Below are 21,480 nucleotides of genomic sequence, written 5' to 3' on the forward strand. Positions count from 1 at the left end.
TAATTATCACACAGAAACACCACTGAAAAGAATGGGAATTGTGCCAGGATGTGTTTTTGCATCTGCCCAAGTACCATTGATTTCATGGTGGTTGTGCATGATGAGAGACACACAAACACACCCGATGGGTTATGCCCTTTTTTTCTTTCTTTAAGGAACTTCCTCCCTCCCCCAGCCCGCTTCCTCTTGGCATGCCTTTCTGGACACATGCATGCATATGGTGTTTTTATTTTCATAAATTATCCATGATTATAAACACTCACCCACCTTTCTTGCCAGATCCTCAAGGGTTTCAGAGTTTGGCATTTGTGATTCTACCAAAACATTCTTCCCTTACCATACATACTCACATTCCCATGACTGATATATCTTCTTTTCTGTGCTGTATTTTTTAAAAAGGTCATACTGTGCAGATCATCATGCAGAATCTAATAGAAAATCACTAACACTTCTGCATCTCATCAGTTAAAAAAAAACAGAATTATTTTTGATAACTTACTAAACATAAAGGTTTTTTTCTATCCAAACCCAAGATGAAAATTCTTTTCCAGAGATACAGTAGTACATTTAAGCTTCTGGCAATCGCTCCATAAATAGTCAAGAACCATCCAATTTGGTTGATCTTTCTATAATCCACTACTCTGAAACTCAGCTCTTTTAGAGACTGAGACATAATCCTATGGGAAATTCTTCCATGAAAGCCCCACTGAATTTAAGGACTTCCCCAACTGTCCTTTCTTTCACTCCACGCTATCCCACTGCCCCCCCCCCTACTGCCATTCTTGTCTCCTAGTTTGAGCTTTCATAAATAAGGAACAGAATCCCTGCAAATTTCAGATTCTGCCAGCATCATTTTTCCAGCCTCATTTTGAAAAAAATCTGACAGTCACCTGGACAAAATCACCTTTGCCCCCACCCCACCCCCTGCACCCCTGCAATTGCAGCAAATATTACTTAGTCTCTTTTGATTTGCTGCAAAGTTCGCATAAAACTCTTCTTTGTCCTTCTAACTTAGCTTCTCTGATACCCTGACGCCCTCATCTCCCTGACTATTGCCTCCTATTTGGTATCCCACACATTTGGGGGGCTCTTTCCCCTCACATACATGGTCACTGAAGAGACATTTAAAGTGCTACATTCGATGGATTAATTTTCTAGGAAGCGTAACTTTCCATTTTAGACCCTGTTCTCAACACTGTTCAGTTAAACCTTCTGCTACCTATTATGGATGTGTCCTGCCTCCTTCCCTCCCTTTTTTTTTAAAAGTGTACACTTAAGAAGATTTAAAGGGGCTAATATTATTACCAGCTTGATATTCAGTGCTTTTACCCCCAAACCCTTTATTTTTCTGCTAAATCAAATCCAATGTTTTGGAAGGAACATTACCCCCTCCCTCCCAAAGCTATCAAATTGCAAGAGACATGCGTGTGTGCACACATATGCACACACGCACATACATACACACCCATATCCCACCCCAGTCTTTGATACAGCAAATAGAACAACAGAAATCCACAATAGTGGAAGCACACACATGCCCCAAAGTCAAAACACCATTGATTCATGAATGATTTAGCACATACCTACAAAGATTCATATTAATCTATTAATTACAACTACCTTTGTTTTTCATATAAGGAAAGATGAATAGCAGCAATGTCCAAGGGGTTCTGAGGCATCTTCAGAAATGGGTCTCTTCCCTTCCCACCTATAGGCTTCTGATATGATTTGGTTTCCCTCCCCCACCCATGTGCCCAATAATGTCCTTGTTGCTTCCAAACATGCTGCAGAATGTTTGAATATTCTTTGAACAAGAACCTAAATTGCCAGAGTAGAAAAGTGAGATTGGGCTAGGAATGGGTGAGGAAGGGCAGGGAGGATTCATGGGAGAAATAGAGACCTCGTCAGTTACATTATAGCATGTAAACGGATAAACCAGTTGGTCAACTTAGGAACCGAAGAGGTGGAACAGTCAACTAGCCATTCTTGAGCACACTAAGATGCCCAAAGTGACCCTTTTGGCTAAGATCAAGTGTAGTATAAGCATTGGCCATTTTGGAAGTGACCAAGATTGGCCATTTTGATGTAATGCTGAAAAATACAAGGAAGGGGGAGACCTTTCTGAGGTGCCTCAGGAAGAGCTGGGAGGAGGAAACAGAGAGACACGAGCCCTCCCCAGACCACCCCACCCCCACCCCCACCCCCATTACAGTATGTAGGAAAAACTACCAACGGAGAATTTGGCAAAGGAGCTTCTAGAATGAAATGGAGGAGTTCCGTGACCCAAAGGAAGTCAGAACTGGGATGGAGGTCCTGCCCGAAGTAGGTTTCTCTGAGACTGGGCTGGAAGTCTCATTCCCCGTGCCAGAGTCCTTGGTTGATCTAGCGGCCTAGAAAGAAAAGCGAGATTCAGGGAAAAAAAGAAGGTGAGGGGGAGAAAAGGGAAATGGCCAAGGGAAAAACAAATATTTTCTTCTCAAAGGGCAGAACAAAATAGAAGGAAACAGAGAGAGAAAGGGTAGGGTAGGGGCTAATTGGGAACATGAAAAAAACCTAAAGCAAAAGGTGTGCTTGACAAAAACATGAGGTCAAGGTGAGTAGCTTGTTAACAAGATTACTGAACAAGGGCAAGGAGTGAATGTGAGACGATATAAAGAAGACAGAATGAGAAGAAAGAGAAGTCGGGTGGGAAAATACAAACACACAGGCAGGTTGAAAAAAGGGATTTAGGGAAATGAGGAAGAAAAGGAATTAAAATATTTAGTTTGTAGCCATGGACAGTAAGCTAGAACAATATTATCCTATTGCAGAAGCAGGCAAAGCAAAAAATGAGAATAGCACAAAGGAGGAAAGGAATGCTGGTACTTGCAAAGGTGCTGTTTATCAAATTTAGGCCCAAAGAAACTATTTTTGGTTGGGATTAAGAGATGTCATTTGTTTTTGAAGAATGACATAATATGCAGACTACATTTTGGATTTGGGATAGAGGGAAGAAAGCTCTTTTTTATTTTTATTGCTAAATATTGTCAAGTTTTTCAAGTAGTTCTCAGTTTGACAGCTAAAGATGTGGTAAGGAGAGAAAGAAAAAACAGGTGAGTGAGAATATAATATAAACCCATTGTGTATAAACAGGCTTCTTTTACAGTCATCACTTAAGTGAATTCTATCTATTAAACCTGGCCATTTTGTAATCCCATAAAAAAACCTTTTCTTCTGTAGTTGAACACACATGAAATAAAATCACTTGTCACGGGGATTTGTTGTGGATTTTACACTAAATATATTAGCAAGGCACTCAGAAATGTACTTGCTTGAAAGAGAACTGGATGGGTGAACGATAAAATCCAATTCAAGTACTAAGACGCTACACTAATCCATTCATGGATACTTCTGTGATAGCACATATATCCGTCATGCTATTCCTCTACAAGATAAGAGACATTATGAAAAATGTAGAAAAGGAATAAAAAATATTAAGCCAACAAAATTAAAGGTATAAGATACAGGTAGTCCTCAAGTTACTACCACAATTGGAACAAGAATCTTGATTGTTGAGCAAAGACGTTATCAAGTGAGATACCAATGTGACTGCATCACTAACAGCCACAATTCTAGCAATCCCAGTTGCAATTAGAGAAAAACAACTTCCTGCCAAAGGAGGCAAGCAGCTCTCTACCATGTGCAGAAGGGAACTTACGTACTGGACTGGAGAAACAGTGCTGGATTCTTCCCACTTTGCTTCCCCCAGTTCCCCTCTCCTCTGAACATGGAAAGAAACTTGTGTGATGGCTGGAGAAACAAAACTCAGATTTTTGCAATCCCTGCTTCATTTCTCCAGCCCAGCGCACAAGTTCCCTTCATGCAATAAAACTACACATATGCATAAAGTTTGCATTGAAATGCAGGCAAGCCTAAATATATGACTAGAAATGCTGCAAATAAGTCATATCAAGAAGGTACTGGTGATATTCTAGAAATCAAATCCCATAATCCTCCTCCAAAGATATTATGTAATGTGGTGAAAACACTACTCATATCGCTCTAAGCCTCACCTCCGTCTGTTGCCATTTGTGCCAAAAGCAATAAAGAGGGACGATTCTGATGTAACTTATTCTTGTAGATAAGATTTTTTTTTTGCAAGAGGTGGCTTCTAAATTTTTGCTGAGATTTGCCTACAAATCTCAGCCCACTTGCTATTTCAAATTTTGTGTCATAGCTAGCTTAGTGATAAAGGCAAGTGTTTACTGATGCATCTGCACATCATTCACGTAAATTGTTTTGGAGAAAGCTGACCTTTAGAAATGTTCCCAACAGGCAAACAGCACCTGTGCTAGGTTTGTATTGCAATAGTATAAATACATAAAAATAAAAATCATGGGATGCAGAGATATAGAGTGAAGGGGGCTATGCAGAGAACAGTGATGAAGGAGGGGTTTTAGACTCATTTTGCTCATAATGTATATCTCATAATAAACCATGTTTCCCCAGTCTGATATCCTCCAGATACATTGAGACTACAACTTCTAGAATGTTGCCTGGGCATTTTTACTTTTAATACATCTAGAAACAAAATGCAAAACATTTCAAAAGGTCAAAAGAAGACAGCCAAATGCACCACCAGCCATTTATTCTCCCACGTTTAGAGTAAGAGGGGAGAACTTATTTATATATTGCCAAATGAGCAAAACGGAGAGTCATTTAGGGAGATATTGAGCACATGGGAAAGCAAGTGTCCATGGTCTTTGATCTACTCACATATGACAGGAAAAGAAAACAGAAGCAGGAGTGAATTTTGGAGAAAGCATCAGCAAATCAAAAGTGCTTAGGGACCAAAAAGGGAAAAGGATTTATGGAAAGGAAAGTCAGGTCTCCGGGAACAAAGGGGGATGGGGAAACAGGTAGACACGTTGTGCTTAAGGAATGGAAAAATGCCGGTTGTTACCTTGCTTTGTGGCCTCAGAAAGTTGGCAAGCCACTGGGTACACTGTCAGCATCAGCAAGAACACAGAAGCATGTCAACCCAGCTGACTACACCATTAAGTCCCTAACCATTACTAATGCACTTAGACCAGTAGGATGGCAAGAAGTTTGGATAAATAGTGAATAGTGATACCAATAAAGTAGAAAAATTGTATTGTGTTTGTAATTCCTTCATTTTCCAGAGAATGATAAATCAGGAACTGTCCCTGTGCATTGCATGATTATAACTGTTAAATATTGCAGTCAATTAGTTTATGCTCAGATAGGAAAGGCTCAACTTAGTGCTGAACAGAACTGTCTGCATAAAAGTTATATCCACTAGGTGCATTGGATTTTCATTTGGAAATGTATAAAATTTAGCCCTCTTCCATCAGAATCATAAAACTGGCAAGAGTTTAAATCTTAGACTGGGAAGAATTAAAAAAATCTTGAAAAAAGACAGTGATGAATCACTTCTGTACTATATTGTTGCCAATGAAATTATATGGATGTATCCATGGTCTTGCCAGGAATCAATGTCAAATAAAAGAGGACTTTAACTTCCCAACTGCAATCCCAATAAAAACCCCTTGTGTGCTGCATTTAGATGTGGGAAAATCAAATCGTTAATGCTGTAAATGGAAGGTTTGGTTTTCTTATTTCTAATTGTGTTGCTGGGGAAGAATTTTCATTGTGATTACCTCTACTGGGAGGAAAATGAAACCTCCTATGTTGCCTATGTAGTTGTGAAAGCAGGGCATTAATATAGAATAATTAAAACTATATGCAGCTGCAGACTGGATAATTCACATAACAGCTGCTATTTTCATTGTAAACAATTTTATACAGCTGTTATAAAGGCATGTAATATACTGTCAATGTTTGTAGCTATGGGAAAGACAGAATCATGATAAGAACAGTACCAACACTAAAATATTCTCATAAAAATACCATTTGTCATACTTTAACAGTCTGATGTTTAGATTGCTTGCCTACCTCATTCTCCATCCAGGCATATTCACAAACAAAGAACTGTATGGCCAGAGAAAGAAAAGGAATGCTGGGATAGGGCTATATGACTGGGTTTTAAATGGGTGGAGGGACGGGGGCACCGCTTTGAAGAGCGAAGAGACTGCTGATATAACTTGAATTCCAGAAAATGTACTGGGAGCCAATCTGCCCATCCAGCCAGAAAGTAACTTTAACCCTTGCCTAAATGCTGATGACAGTTCCATATAATTTGACTTTCCACTGCTGAAATCTAGAGAAGGCTGTTTTGACTAATTAAACTTATTGGGATGCTATGCAACAGGCATGTTTATTGCTTTGTCTACCTTTCTTGGATGAGAGCTTGCAATTTTCCAGTCCTGTTTTTCAGGCCTTTCTACACAGACAAGGCAAAGCACTATAAAACATATAAAACTGTCCACAGCATTTTGAGTTTGATCCTAGTCAGAAATCTAAAAGAACACCCAGTAGATCATTGAGGTATGATTGATGTATTCATCATGGCACACTCTACATGTTAGGGCTCCTCAAATTGACCCATGAGATTAGCTATTTCTCTTTTGTGTGTGTGCAAGAGTAGTTCTAGCTCATTAGAGGAGGAAAAATGAAGAACAGTTGTAGAATATAGAAGGACTGAATCATTACAATCTGTGGCCAATATCCATTTCTTGGGCAAAGTGCTCAACGAGACAACACCTTATCAGATTTAGACATTCTTCCATCATTTCTCAATCCATGTTAATCATTAGGTATAGCATAGACTGGGAATTTATGGGTGATGAGTCAGACCAGCAGAGTTTCCAGAAAAAGAAAAGATGAAGAGATTGATGATTGTATTTTGAAAGGCAGCTCCTCATGAGGAAGTCTGCAGGACCAGGAGGCATTGAAAGGGAGCTGAGGAAGAAAGATACAGCCTCAGCAGGCCCTTTATGGACATCGGATACAACTCTGCTCTACCTGTTTAGACACATTTGAAATACTGTTATTTAAATGCTAAAGAGATCTTCAGAGCAGCAGAGCAACCAAACCATCCAGTGAGTGCTCTTATGACCTGAGGTATGTTCAAAGGACAAGATGGGGGGGAGGGAGGATTTAAAAATTAATCTGAGCAAAAAACAAGCAAACCCGTTCTTACTAACAGGTTGAACTATAAAAATTTTAATGGATAAAGGGGCCAGTGGATTTTGAATTTTAGTTTAAGTTCCTTCAAATTCATTAAATAAATGGCACATATGTCCATGGGAAAATGTTTGAGTTCTCCATTGGAAATAACAAATGGATCATTATTTATTTTTACAAATTTTAAATTGTGATGTTATTATGTTATCCTGAGAAAGCTGTTTTGATGGACGAGATCATTAAAATAAAATAAATATCAATTCATGCTCAAGGGAACCAATCCAGATGAAAATAAATAACTAAGATAAGTATTAAAGTTTTACCTCCAAGTCAATGGGGAAAAATACCACCTGCATAGAAACTGCAGCATCTATGAAATATTAATGCTTGGCACAATAAGCTTAGAGTCCATGGGGATTTTTATTGATCTCTTTAAAAAAAGATTGCCACAACTTGCAACTTTCAGGGACCAACTCATTCATTTTTATATTGCCTCCCAAAAGTCTTATTATTAATTCAGCAAAATGAATTATAAAATAACTGTATTCAAATGTATAGGTAGTAAACATAATTTACATTAAACAAAAAGAGATATTAACTTCTATTTGATGGTTCTTTTTAATTATTCAGAGGATTTATTTTAAATTTCTCGTTTAATATTTTTGATTGATTTTGATTGTTTTTCCTCAAGCCATTATAATGCAACCATCGTAATTGCTCTAACTTTTTTCTGCTTTTTGCCTTCAAAAAGTATTGCAGAGTTACTGTGAACTGATCTTTTTATAACTTTTGCAGAAAGTTTTTTTTTCAATAGCACCTCTTATGACATCTCTATATTTGGGTTATTATAATGTGCCAGGCATTCCGAAAGGGTAAATTCAAGCTAATGTCTGAAATCTGGGTGACTCTTCTGGAAGATGCATGCGGACGGTCCTTAACAACTGAGAGAAAGGGGTGGGTGAAAACCTGGGTGAAAGGCGTGGCCTATTTTGAGATAACAGTAGATCTGGAAAAATGATTGTGCTCTAGTGTTTGGTGTACATATACCTGCAGAGAATGGAATAATCTCAATTTCCACTGTCACTGTTAATAAATAAATAAATAATATCCCTTCATTTTGAAATTCCAGTCTATAAATCATTGTGTACTTTACCTCAGTTAGGATAAAGATCAATACAATTTTAAAACCACATTCCAAATCTAAAGGGCTATTAAGGATCTACATTCAAAATGGATGCAAATGTGCCTCTCTTCATACCCACCCAAAGCCTCAGAGACAGGACTATTTTCCTGGGAACAACTCCCCCCACCCTACAACTGCCAAAATGAAGAGTTGCTAACCTGTCTCCATGCTCCCCCAGAATAATGACAAAGTGGCCTACAAATAAACTACCTGCTGTTGTCCCTGGATGCGCATGTATTCCATGCGTTGCTTTATGTGTTTGCTTTTGTCTGGGGTGCCTTGCTGGGTTTGCTTTAGTCGTGATGCTGGATTGACCATCTTCATGGCTGGAATCGAGACACCGCCACCACTCTGGGGAAATAACAGATTAAGTGATATTGTTGGGGATAGATTAAGAAACAAGGATGTTGAAAACTGACACAATTAATAGTTTAAGGGATTGACTTTGGTTCTGCAGTTGTGATGACATAGTGTGAATTGGCAGCTGTGTTTCCTGCCAAAAGCAAATGCCTCTATCCACCAGTAAATTGAATTGCTAGGATGTCATGAAATATCCCCAAGCATTCTAACTGTTCAATTACTATCTGTCTGATAATTTTGACCCAAAATGCACAAAAGGACTATTTTTTTCCTTTGAATTCTCATCAGGACAAGTATTTCTTGCAACCTTATCTGTTTCAATTTTATTGTGTTGTGGCGCAAGAAAGTTCAATAGTTTTTAAATGTAAAACCATGTTCCATCAGTATTCAAACATATCATATTACACTACCAAACACATCACGTTCTTTGATCAGCCTGTCAAAGAACAGACAGATAGTGATGCCATAGGCTCAGGAAATTACAGAATGAGAGTTTTGTACAAGTTTTTAAAATGAGTCCTTACTCTGTTCACCCCAACTTCCTTTGCCAGTCTGAAAATGCACGAGACGTTTGGGGAACAAGAAGAGTTGAACAAAGAAATAGAGAAGTTAATTGAATAACAGAAAATAACAGAGGGATAACGTAGGAATGAGATAAAGGGTTTTATTTTTAGCATATGGGTTTCTTCATACAACTTAATGTAGCAGATCTAGCATAGGTAAGATGTAAAGCAGTTCCTGTAGATAGATAATTTATGCTCAAAAATGTAATAATAAATATGTCTTATCCTTCACCTCAAACAACTTAAATAATAGTTTTAAAAGTGTCAAAAATCTTTTAACACTGTAATACAACTTTTAAAAAATAATAATTTAAAGCAGTGCCAAAATAATTACAATTTTAGCCGAAGTATTGATAAAGGCTCACATCACTTCATAATTTATCTATTCAAATACACAGAAAAAGTAGGAATGTTCTACCTATACCAATTCCAATGAGGAAGAAGAAACCAGTCTACATAAAAAGCTTAGTGAAGATCTGAAAGCAATGAGAACCACATTTAGGAAGGATACTGACAGAGCTGTAGAGTTAATGCCTAAAAAGTAAAGCGTGGAATGACCTGAGATACCCACACTATAAAATAGTTTCTTGTTCAAAACAAAATAGCCAGGATATTAACTGAACAGTGAAAAGGGCAAAATGCTAACAGATTGTACACACAAACACACAGACATGGGCAATGCTGCTAACACTTTGATTCGATCTTCTCCAATAATAATATAAGTAATATAAATATAAAATGGATAAAGGAAAGGGGCTGAAACATGATGATGATGAAAACATTTTCAGGATACATCTGTCTATGACTAAATTTAAAACTGCAATCAGATCAGCACCATCCCAGGTATTAACCAATAGTTTCAATGAGCGTTTACATAGTATGGGAGGAGAAAGGAAGTTCTAGGAACATTAATGGATCCAGGAACTATTGAACAGTCAGTTTAACATTAACACTTAGGAAAATTTTAAGTATTTGCATGTGCTTTGAAAAAGATGAGGCAATCATCAGAAGTCAGCATGAGTTTTTCTAGTGGTTTTGCATGATTAACCTTAATAGATGGGAATACAACCTTAATAGATGAGGATATTGAGAACATAATACATTTTGATTTCAACTAGGCATTTTTCAAAATACCCCGTTATTCTGATTAATAAATTTGATATATATGGGCATGACAATTAAACTGCTGCAAAGCTAGCTTGAAAGTGGTGTTTAATGAACACTTAAACACTCTTCATCAAATTAAAGACAAACATGTACTATGATGAAACAAAGTTATGTTCTGGATCTTCCTATTTTTAATATTTTTATCAGTTTATATTATTTTCTCAGCAAGATTAAAAAAGTGGAAGGAAATATTTTAGGGTGATACAAATTGGGTGTGAGAACACACACTCTAAAAAAATCCTTAAAAGTAATGTTGACAGTAGAATAATTTACCAGGAGTTAATTGTGTTCCCTGTCAATAGATTTGTTCACAGGTTAAACAACCAACAATCACAAATACTATGAGCAGGGAACTAATTCAGTGACATAAATGGTCCCTTCTAATTCTATGATTTCTCCATGCGGATTACAAAAAATGCACCAACAATTTACGGACAGATCCACGAAATTGTATGCAATTTTTATACTGAACTTGGATTCTTGAGAAAACTGCTATTTTGATTTTATTGATGCTAATTACTGCTTGTGCTGGATGAAAGTAGATGATTAAATCTAGGAATCCCATTTCCAGTAACAACTTTTAAAAAATGTATCTTTTACTCTGTCAAATGCTTTATGAATATCTAAGGACAGGAAGACTAAGAGAGTTTGATACACTTACCTTCTGAATTAATATAGTGGCTATATGAGAGAAGAGACACAGAGACTTCCTGTGTTTTATTCCCATCACATATTAGGCAGATTTGGAGTACTAATGTTATCTATATATTTTAATTCTCTTCCCCAAATTTAACAAAATTATCAGTTATGTGCAAATCCTTGCCTGAAATCATTGTCAAGACAACTTGGCTTCATTGTACAATTCACAAGTTTGAATTTCAACAAGCTTGAACATAAACTTTATTTCAATATGTTGATATTCATGTCAGTATATATTTACATGCAGATACCAGAAACCTAAAAATATTAGGTTTCATTTTTTTCTATTTTCACAACTTTCTAGTTCTTAGGGAATGTTCATGAAATTTTGCAATCTACATTCAGAGATGGGTCAGAATTTCCAGAGGATTAAATCCGAATGCATAGGTCTTTGTATGCCTAAAGGCTGTCAACCAAATTATAAAAATATTCTTGATTTGCATGTTTTATGGAGGTTATCATTTTTGAACAATTTCTTCAAAATTGTTCCTTTGATAAAAAGCTGTATGTGAATGTGAGCACATGCATATGTAATATATACTACTTGAAAATAATAAAACAACTGTAAATATCTTTACCCCAACAAATAAAATTAAGCTCTTTAAAGCTCATAGCTATAAAAAAAAATCAGGCAATCATAAAAAAAAATCATCTCTCACATTTTATTAACAGGATTGAGAATGTTTAACTTGCTAATCGATCACAATTTGTGATTAATTTAGGTTCCTGGGTACTGCAACATTTAAAAATGCTATAGTTCTAACTCAAATTTTGTCATAGAACAAGAAGATTATAGGAGAATTATAATCATTGTCTTCACATATTTAATTTTTGGCATGGGGGAGGGGGAATAATACAGAGGAAAATGCAGGAAGCAGAGTTAAAAACAGAAGATGACTATATGTCTGAGAAGCACAATGAATGAAACCTTCATCATGAAGCACCCAGATATCTGAAATAAACTTTAGTTGCCAAATATTATCCTAAAATAATGGAGGATGCTTATCAAATTAAGGACTTTGTTCTCAGTTATTTATTTCTGTAGTTTGGAAAAAATGTAATAAAATGGAGATTGTGTCTAAGATCTTCTTTTAAGAAACTAACTAGAACCTGTCATAATTAAAGTTAAGTAAACAAAAAGACATAATTATATTTAAGTAACAAAACTGGGGAAAAGCCCAGCACCTCCACTGCTTCCAGCTGCCGCCTTTCTTCCAATTTCATAGAGTTTTGCTGATTAATGTAGCATGTAGAAGATTGGATCTTTATCACTGCTGATTTGAAAATTCATGGAAAATCTAACCTTCTGTGCAATAAACCTACTGCCTATTTTCCCAGTGTGCAGATAAATATGGGTGGGGAAGATTTCTTTTTAAAGGGAGACCAAAGCAGGCCTTTAAACCTGAAGTAGTATGAAAAAACGAGACCCTTCCAGCTTATGCAAAAGAGAAAAATATATATATATTTTCACATAACTGAGAAAATTTGTTTTAAAGTGCTTTCTCTTCCCAATTTCAAAGGGAAGGAAAGAGAAGAATGTAGGAGGAGGGCAGCATTTTATATTTACAATTCTGTCTAAACTGACATTGTCAACCTTTCATTTTATTACATAGCCTAATTCCTTTAGTAGTTCTAGAATTCCAAATCAGAAGACAACATACCTTCCTAGCTCTTTTTGAAACAATTGGAAGAGAAATTAATACTGTAGCTATAGCTAATACATGTACAGTTCTATGCTGGTTGGCTTTATAAGAAAAGGTATTTTTAACTGCATTTCAGAAATAAAAAAAGAAGAGGCTTGTTTTCATCCACCAGGATTGAATATTGTTTGGTGCAGCTTCTTGTGTATTTGATTTATTTTTTACCAGTTCAAATCGCAAAATGTTCTCATTTTATAGACATGTAAGAAGTCCATAAAACCTCCCAATCTTGGAAAATAAATAAATAATCTGCAATGGCATACAGAGAGATTTGTCCTCTCTGCTATATTTGGAATGGAGAGTGAATTCAGAAAGTTTTCATGTTTCACTCCTAAAACAAATTCACATACTTTAATTAAGAAAGCCAAGTCCATTTTTATCAAATTGTGTCCCTTGACTTCCTGGTAACTAAAAGGAAAAGATTTTGGGTTGGTTCACAAACCTAACTCTTTTCTGGGATTTGGTAAGAGAAATACATTAAATACAAATCTAATCTTCTAGTTCTATACGGCACAACATCCCCCTTCTCCCTATCTATTAATGAAATAAATAGATTAAAATATAGAGTATGGCTATTAGCTGAAAGAATTGGAGAGAAAGTAGATGGACAAACGGTGGTATTTCGTAAAGGGACAATGACACTATCCATTTAAACTCATCTAAAATTATTTTCACTGTTTATCCCCATCGTATCATTTCAAGCTATTATTTTTATTTTCTAATGGTGGTCATGGGTTGCTAAGAATTTTGCATTAGATATTCAAGGAATTCCCCCCCCCAAAAAAACCCTCTATTTTCCCATGATTGACAGTGAACTACAGTTGCTGAACAACCGAGCTGTGCTAAGTAGTTTAAATTTGTAGTTCAGATCTGTTCAAAATGAAAACTCAAGAAAGCTCCCTTCATTTCTATGAAGAGGCAGTCCTTAATACATTTTAGAGATAGATTTGATGGAGATGAGAAAAGTTAGTACAAACAGGAAGCAGAATGTGGTAGTTACAACAGTATTAAAGAAACAGCAATAAACTTAAAGAACACCAAAACTATTTTTATAAAAAGAAAGAACAGATAATGAAGTTAAAACAGTTCATTTGACTTTTCAAGTGAGACTGAAGTCCCATTTTACAGAGTCCCAGCAACTGGTGGTTTCATACCTTTTCTCTTTTAAACAAATGAAATCTTGAGAGGACAGACAGTAAATGACACTTTCAAGAAGAATCGAGAGGAGGAGCAGATCAAGAGGAACATCAAACAAGTTAACCTTTTCAACAGAAACTGAGACTTGGATAGTAAAAGAGGCTTCGAGATGATTGGAGAAGAATTAGGAGGGCTGTCATTGGCATTTGCACTGTTTTGAACCTTGCATTCTAACTTCACATCCCTGTCAACAGTAATGCTACTTCTGGGCACATTCATGCCTTCCTTTCCTTCTCTATTTTTTAATCTTTGGATTTTAACTGTCCAGAAATATTAGGTCAATAGATGCCTGGCAGCTAAATTACATCGATAGTCATTGATGGTCTCTTCTAGGATGTCCAGCTTTTGGCAAGTGTCTTTTTCAAATGTCTTGGATTCTTATAGTCATGACATCAACAGTAGCACACACCTTTTATTTTTCATCCAGATTCCTTTACTGATCTTCTCTTAAAATATCATCCTCTTCCGTAGAATTCTGGTATTGCTGCCTAAACAATTTCTCATATTTAGCAGGTATTTGATTCCCAAGGGATTGTAGATTTTCTAAGGGAAAATACTATTCGAAACATCAGCCTGGTTACCTCTAAGCATCTGTTTTCAATCTTCATTAAAGGTTTCTCAAAACTGAAAGTATATCTTCTGAGTTCTGTCTTCTTTGCTTTTTAGTTCTGTAGTGCCATGTTTGTTATCCAACCCCATGAGTACTTCACCTTCTTCTGTGGATGAAGAAAAAGTCTTATCACCAAGTATGACATTTGATAGGATGACACAGCTGTTTGTCTCATGTATGGACCCCAGCCCCTTTAGCAAATGTTGGTAGATTCTTTGCTTGGTTGACCCCAGCATTCACAACTATATGATATTGCTTTCCAGTTGAATAACTTTATCCTCCAGAGATGTTTTGACGCTTCGTGTATTATACTTCCCATTCCCCTAACCAATTACACAAAAGTACCAAAATATGTAGTTGTTTAGAGCCACCCCATCCCAACTTCCTGTTCTGCAGACAAAGAATGAATATATGATGGCCTTACTACACATCAAATGATGAGTGAACCAAACATTTCACTTTCTTCTCACTGTTGCTCAGCTTTTCCAACAAGGCCCTTTGTTTCTTTTTCATTTGTCTGTAATCCATCCAGAGTCCCAACTGCCCCTCAATGCTTCAGTAATAGGACTGCATAACTCCAAGCCTGTTTGTGGCTTAAATTTAGGAAATTTGGATACTCATACAGAAGGAAACTTCAAGCCTGCTTGTGGCTTAGATTTAGAAAATTTGGATACTCATATAGAAGGAAAAATAAGAGGAAAATGGGAATTATTACCAAAAGAGGCCACAGAGAGTCCTAACTCTTAGGAAAAAAATTATACAGAATTATTGAGACAGGAGTATTTAAGCAGTGTGCAAATCAGGAAATTTCTCTGTTCAATAATCTAATTATTTTAATAGTGTGGGGTTAATGGTTTGCCCACATAGACCATTCCTTTATCTTAGATAGTTGGTATCCTGTGGTCCTAAAAACTTGGGATAATGGCAGATCAACATCTCTCATTACAAGTCATACCCAAACAAGTAATACACAATATGGGTTAAATATTGGGAATAACTGAGGAGCAGAGACAAAGAAATAACTCTAGGTAGCTTCCCAACCATCTCTATGCTGACTGGAGAGTCTGTACATTTGGAAGATGCCCAGATTGAGGAAAAAGAATTTTTATGAATTGTCACTTTCTCTGGTTTCACCAACTTTTTTTAAAGTTGACAAGCTTACTTTGCTCATTCTTGACTCTCACAGCCTGCTATTTATGAATTTATGAAACTCTTTGTTAAAGCCACATCAAAATTGGCATTGAATCAGGGAGGAGAAAGTAATGCATGCATGCAGCACACGCCATGAATAGGCCCCTTTTGTGGCCTATTCAACTATTTTATAAACAACTTACTTCCAGGAAAGAAATAATCAACTATATAGTACATACACACACTATCTATCTATCTATCTATCTATCTATCTATCTATCTATCTATCTATCTATCTATCTATCTATCTATCTATCATCTATCTATCTATCTATCTATCATCTATCTACCTATCTACCTATCTACCTATCTACCTACCTACCTACCTACCTACCTACCTACCTACCTACCTATCTCAGCTAGCCAAAGATGGAAGCTTTCCTTAGATGGTGTTTGTCCTCTCATAATTAACAGGGGGTTTAATAACATAGATAAGAGCAGCTTTCATAAGCAAATGTCAATGTGGAAAATCAAAGTGGCTCTCCTATTTTAATTTCTCCAAGGTTAAGCTAGGTTCCAAATTCTTTCCTTCCTAAGATTACTTTCTCCATAAAAAATAGGCATAAGAGGGGAAAGTTTTTAGGAACTTTCAGGAATAAAATTTCTTAAATTTGGGAACGAAGAAGCCTTACCTGATAAATAAAGAGCTGGGGGAAATTACTAGGGTATGTTTGTGGTATAACAAGTGGGAAAAGATTCTATGGTAACTCTTATTTCTTGAATTGCAGCATTTTCTTGGGCTATGTCCTCCTGCTTTACAATTTGCAGGCTTACCTGAATTGTAGTGCATGGACACTTGGGACATTGAAGTTTGGCCCAGCTATATGAAGACTGGTAGAATAGTCTATTAATAGAAAATGCAGCTAGAATGTTAGATTGCTTTCTCCACATCCTCAACCTTCCAATAAAAAGGAGTCAACAAAAATTACAGCAAAAAGAGATCTTCTGTTGTGTCATCCTTCCATGAAAAGGGCAAAAGAGCATTTGAATATGCCATCAATTAAGGACCTGGAATTTTCAGCAGCCATTTTGTTGAAGCCAAATACTTTTTCCTCACCTTTACATGAGCAAATATATCATAAGAGATACAATAAGAGAAGAATCCAAAGATAATGTAGACATACACTTTTCCTTACTATAAAACGAAGCATGGTCATACATAGATGGGGATTTTCCCATTTAGTTCTTTGGATTGTTCTACGTATTTTTTATTTGATCCTAATCTCTATTAGTTTATAGATAAAATCCAGAGGCAGAAAATAAACACTCTTCCTTCTGTGTACATTTATACTTCCAGTTTCAATACTATATTTTTGTTTGGCTTTAGACAATTTTCTCACTTGGAATTTCTCCCTTTTTAAATTTATATTTTATTATCCACCAGCAAATCTGTAACTGTAAATTGAAATGACTAATTTAATTAACAGATGATGCAATAAATAATTTATTTATGGCAGATGAATGGTTTGAATTGTTTCCCTCAACTTTCCCTTGGGTATAAAATGAAGACATTTTTTTTCCTTAGAAAAATTAGGCAAGGGAGAGTTAGGGTCACCTGCAAGAAGAAGACTTTCATTCTCAAAACCAAGATATCTTAAGAATCCTCAGAAGATGAAGACATCCACAATATAAGAAATGAATTCTATTTATAATTCCAAATTATAAAATGAATTATTTATTTAATTATTAAATGTATATGGCACCCATATAAATTTACGGGTTTGAATACTAAAATAGATTTGTATAAAAAATTCATTTAATCTATTTCATGCCCTTAGAATTTAGACTAATTGTTCTATTGCCCAGAATATTTCAAAATTGGCCCAGATCACAAGTCATCTTTTCAGGAAAGCTTCACTCATGTTATTATCAAACTACACACATGTTTGCAATGTTATATAATCCCCTTAACTAAGTAGAGATAACCCATCCTCCTACGAAAGTGAGGGAAGTGCTGAAAAGCTAGAGTCAACTGAGGTCTCTAGGAATAATGTATTTAAGATACCAAGCACATTCTAGGTATCCTCTGAAAAACACTTAAAAATATTATGCTATAAGACCTAGTGAAATTGGACTTGTAAGGCAGCATATCTGGCATCTTCAAATTGTGTTACAGCAATGCAGTGGCGTAATCTTCTGACGTCTGCTACCAGTTTGGTAAGTATGCTACCGAGCACGTGCTTTGTGTGCATGTGCACCTCAGGCGCGCCCACCCAGTGCTAAAAAAGGAACATTTTGAAGCTTTCCGAGTCTGCAAAGGTAAATAGAACAGTGAAGGGGGGGGGGGGAATCCGCTGTGCCATGCAATTTAGATTAGCTAGAAAGCAGGAAATCTGTCGATTCTAGCTAATATAAATCACACGTCACAGCTGATCATCATCCCAGCTGATCGTCGGAAATATCAGTTTGCCTGAACTGGTAGCATTTTTTACTACTGGTTTAACTACTGTTTTGGGCAAACCGAACCAGTAGCATTTCACCCCGTAGCTACGCCTGCAAATAATCATCTACAATGTTTGTATGTGAAGGATAGCCTCATATGCTATGAAAAACATGTAATTGTCTCATAATGAACATCAGGTGATTAGAAAAGTAACCTTATTTTTAATATAAATCAAATTATGAAAATATGAAGTGGACCAGCCTTCCCCAGCTACAGTCCAATGTATCTGGAAGGCCCCTAGATAGGGAAAAAAACAGAGGTGGGGGTCGGAGGGGAGTAGGTAATCCATTTATAATGAAGCCAAACCTGAAAACCTAATTTTCCCAAAACAAAACTCAGTAACAATAATAAATATTAATAAGTAGGCATAAGCCACTTTAAGGTGTCCTGAGTAAACTTATTGTTTGTATGCCCACTAGGCTATGAGAATTGGCTTCAATAACTTTCAGGACTTCCTTTTGGAAAAGAGTTGAGATAGCAAAAGCCCTAACAAAGCACAGCTTCTAAATGGTATCAACATCTATAATATAAATGATAGTTCTTCAGTGCTTCTGAGAAAGAATTATTCTTAAGTCCTGAAAACCAGATGGAGGCAACTAACATTCCAGATTCAGCATATGGACTGGAGGTTCACCATCTTTGACATTTGCTATGGAATTGTAGGAAAATGACAAAGAACCATGCAGTCTTTAGAATGAGTATTTAGGATGTTAAAAAGAAAAAGCTAAGGAAGAAAATTAGCAAGCTGAGCAACGGCTATCAGAATTAAAACAATGTTATAGTTTAGCCAGATCAGAAACAAGTAGATTTGGCAAGACACTTGCTAAGTATAATTATATTTTGAAAACTGAAAGGGCAGAATTCAGAAACTAAGTATGAATTACAGCAATTATGCATTATTGGAAACAATATGGCACTAAAGCTAATGTTATTATATTGGCTCATTAATCAAATCTTGTATTTAAATATATGCTCCAAGAAAAGAGTTATCATAAATAAAGGATTTTCATTTTGGGATTGCATCTCTATATTATATAATATCCAACTGTCCACATAAGAAACAGGTTTTAATTTATCATATTTAATTTATTCATATTAATGTTTCCCAATGAGAGAAATAAGAAACTGATACCAGGAAAGAAGAACAAATGACCTATCCTGATTTTCAATATATTCATTTCAAGTTTCCTAGGATAAGCATCAGACAGAAGACACATTTAATTGGGATAGTTTTCCAGGTTTTCCTTTCATTGTAAGATTTACAATGCATCATGGAGTTTAATTCTGTAAATGCTTTCTGTTCCCCATTTTAAAGTCCTTCCTTAATCAAATCTTCCCCCCTCTTATAATTACTTATTCCAAAATGAAACACAACAAGGCAATCATCTTGTCAGTTATTGTTCCTTTTTTCTTTCTTTGTTTTAATGCCTGATTCTCACATCCAAGTGTTAAACCTGGGAACAAATAAGGTGTATGGTTAATGTTAAGGCTGAAACATGTTTATTGCAAATTTTAAAAATGTGTGGGCGTGGGAGTGAGACTCAGAACTGAAATTACATGACAGAATAATTTTTAGCTTTTTCTGTTTCCCCTCCAGCCTTCCTTGAGACCCTAATCATCATTCACACTGCTGTAGTTGAAGACTTCCATTAACATCAGTGGAAGGTAGCAAGTTCAAGATTTATTAACCCAAGACAAGCAAACAAATAAAGCAAGATCCTTAACAGACCTCCCTTCTGTTGCTGAGAAATACATAATAACAAATTACATACTTTATTATGTATATATGTAAGTTTTATATCATGACTTCCCCTTGAAGCCATGGAATATTCTTGGTAATATTTCAAAGAGAATAGACAAACTTTATTTCCCATGGAGTTCATTGAACTGTCAGATGTCTACCTTGCACTGATTGGTCTATAACAATCCAGGCTCAGCTTGACCTAAACAAACATCAGACTCCCATCCCCCCCAACCCCCCCCCCCCAGCAACTATGAAATAGGTAACTCATACATATAACAGGTGAGAGACACAATCTATCATGGCCACAGTCGATGGGATCTGGGGAAAATATTCAGAAACCCAAACGAAAGTACTCTGAATACCAATGAAGCCCATATTGTAAATTGACCAATTTACCTCCATATCATTTTATCAGTAGTATCTCAGGTGTGTTTGGAAGTTAGGCAAGAGGCAGAAATAGCATTTTTATGGAAATTGATGAATAACAACTTGTTTCTCCAATCTGTAGCTGAAATCCTCTTAGGTTAAGGCTCAAATTTTTACAGTGGTTTAGCCCACTGATTTTAAACAAACATCAGACTCCCACCCCACCCCAACTCCCCCAGTAACTATGGAATAGGTAACTCATACATATAACAGGTGAGAGATACAATCTATCATGGCCACAGTCGATGGGATCTGGGGAAAATATTCAGAAACCCAAACGAAAGTACTCTGAATACCAATGAAGCCCATATTGTAAATTGACCAATTTACCTCCATATCATTTTATCAGTAGTATCTCAGGTGTGTTTGGAAGTTAGGCAAGAGGCATAAATAGCATTTTTTAAACCTAACAGTGAGACTGATGCATATGAATAGAAATCACTTATTTTTTGGATTCAATGAAGTGGCTCATTATTTTTAAACTATAATAATATTTTTATTTCCAAAGATGATAAAATAAGTTGTTAACTCATAACTAAGATGACAATAGTTGAGTTAAAGCAATTCCGAGTTCAGAATAAATGCACTATCAAGTATGGGAATTAGTACACAGGCTTACTAAATGGTATGACTTTGATCAGAGTACCTTTCTTATTTATAAGAGCAAAGAAATATAATTCAGTACAAAAGAGTGAGATATAGTTCATAAATAAGAAGCAAATATGGCAAATTGTTCTCATGTCCAGTTCCCCAAGTAGTTTTTGTACCCCTGTAAACAGTTCAATATTTTAGTACCCTGCAGGTTTTCAATTTTGTATCAACATAATTCACACCACTTTGTGTCAGTAGAATGATAAGATAGCATAAAGGCCATTAGTTGATTAATGTATAGAAAGAAAGAAGAAGATGAATTAATAAAGGCTGTAGACAAGAATTGGACCCCTGTTAGAGAGTGGGTAACCAGTCAGAAGGAAAGAAGAAAGGAGTTGTAATCCATCTGAACAACAGCTGTTACCTTCCATCCTTTGGTGGTTACGGTGGCCCCATTGGGCCACATGTCTGTGGTTGGCACAGGTTGGTCGCAACGAAATTTAGGAATAAATGAAGAGCT

The 21,480-nt window shown here is 36.1% G+C and overlaps 1 protein-coding gene across 1 annotated transcript in view; it reads right to left on the reverse strand.

The window, feature by feature from the left end:
- Nucleotides 1-2,255: 2,255 nt before the first annotated feature.
- The window catches only part of SRCIN1 (SRC kinase signaling inhibitor 1), a gene marked incomplete at its 3' end in the record, with an annotated part of 177,730 nt that continues 158,505 nt past the window's right edge, over nt 2,256-21,480 (reverse strand). Inside the window, exons 18-20 of the mRNA XM_081932097.1 lie at nt 8,480-8,620; nt 4,943-4,984; nt 2,256-2,390 (exon numbers count right to left, since the gene is read on the reverse strand). Of these exons, the coding sequence (XP_081788223.1) occupies nt 2,256-2,390; nt 4,943-4,984; nt 8,480-8,620 (318 nt within the window). The remainder of the gene's footprint in view (nt 2,391-4,942; nt 4,985-8,479; nt 8,621-21,480) is intronic.

Source organism: Natrix helvetica, assembly GCF_964273705.1.
Source record: "Natrix helvetica genome assembly, chromosome: Z".
Lineage (NCBI taxonomy): Eukaryota > Metazoa > Chordata > Lepidosauria > Squamata > Natricidae > Natrix > Natrix helvetica.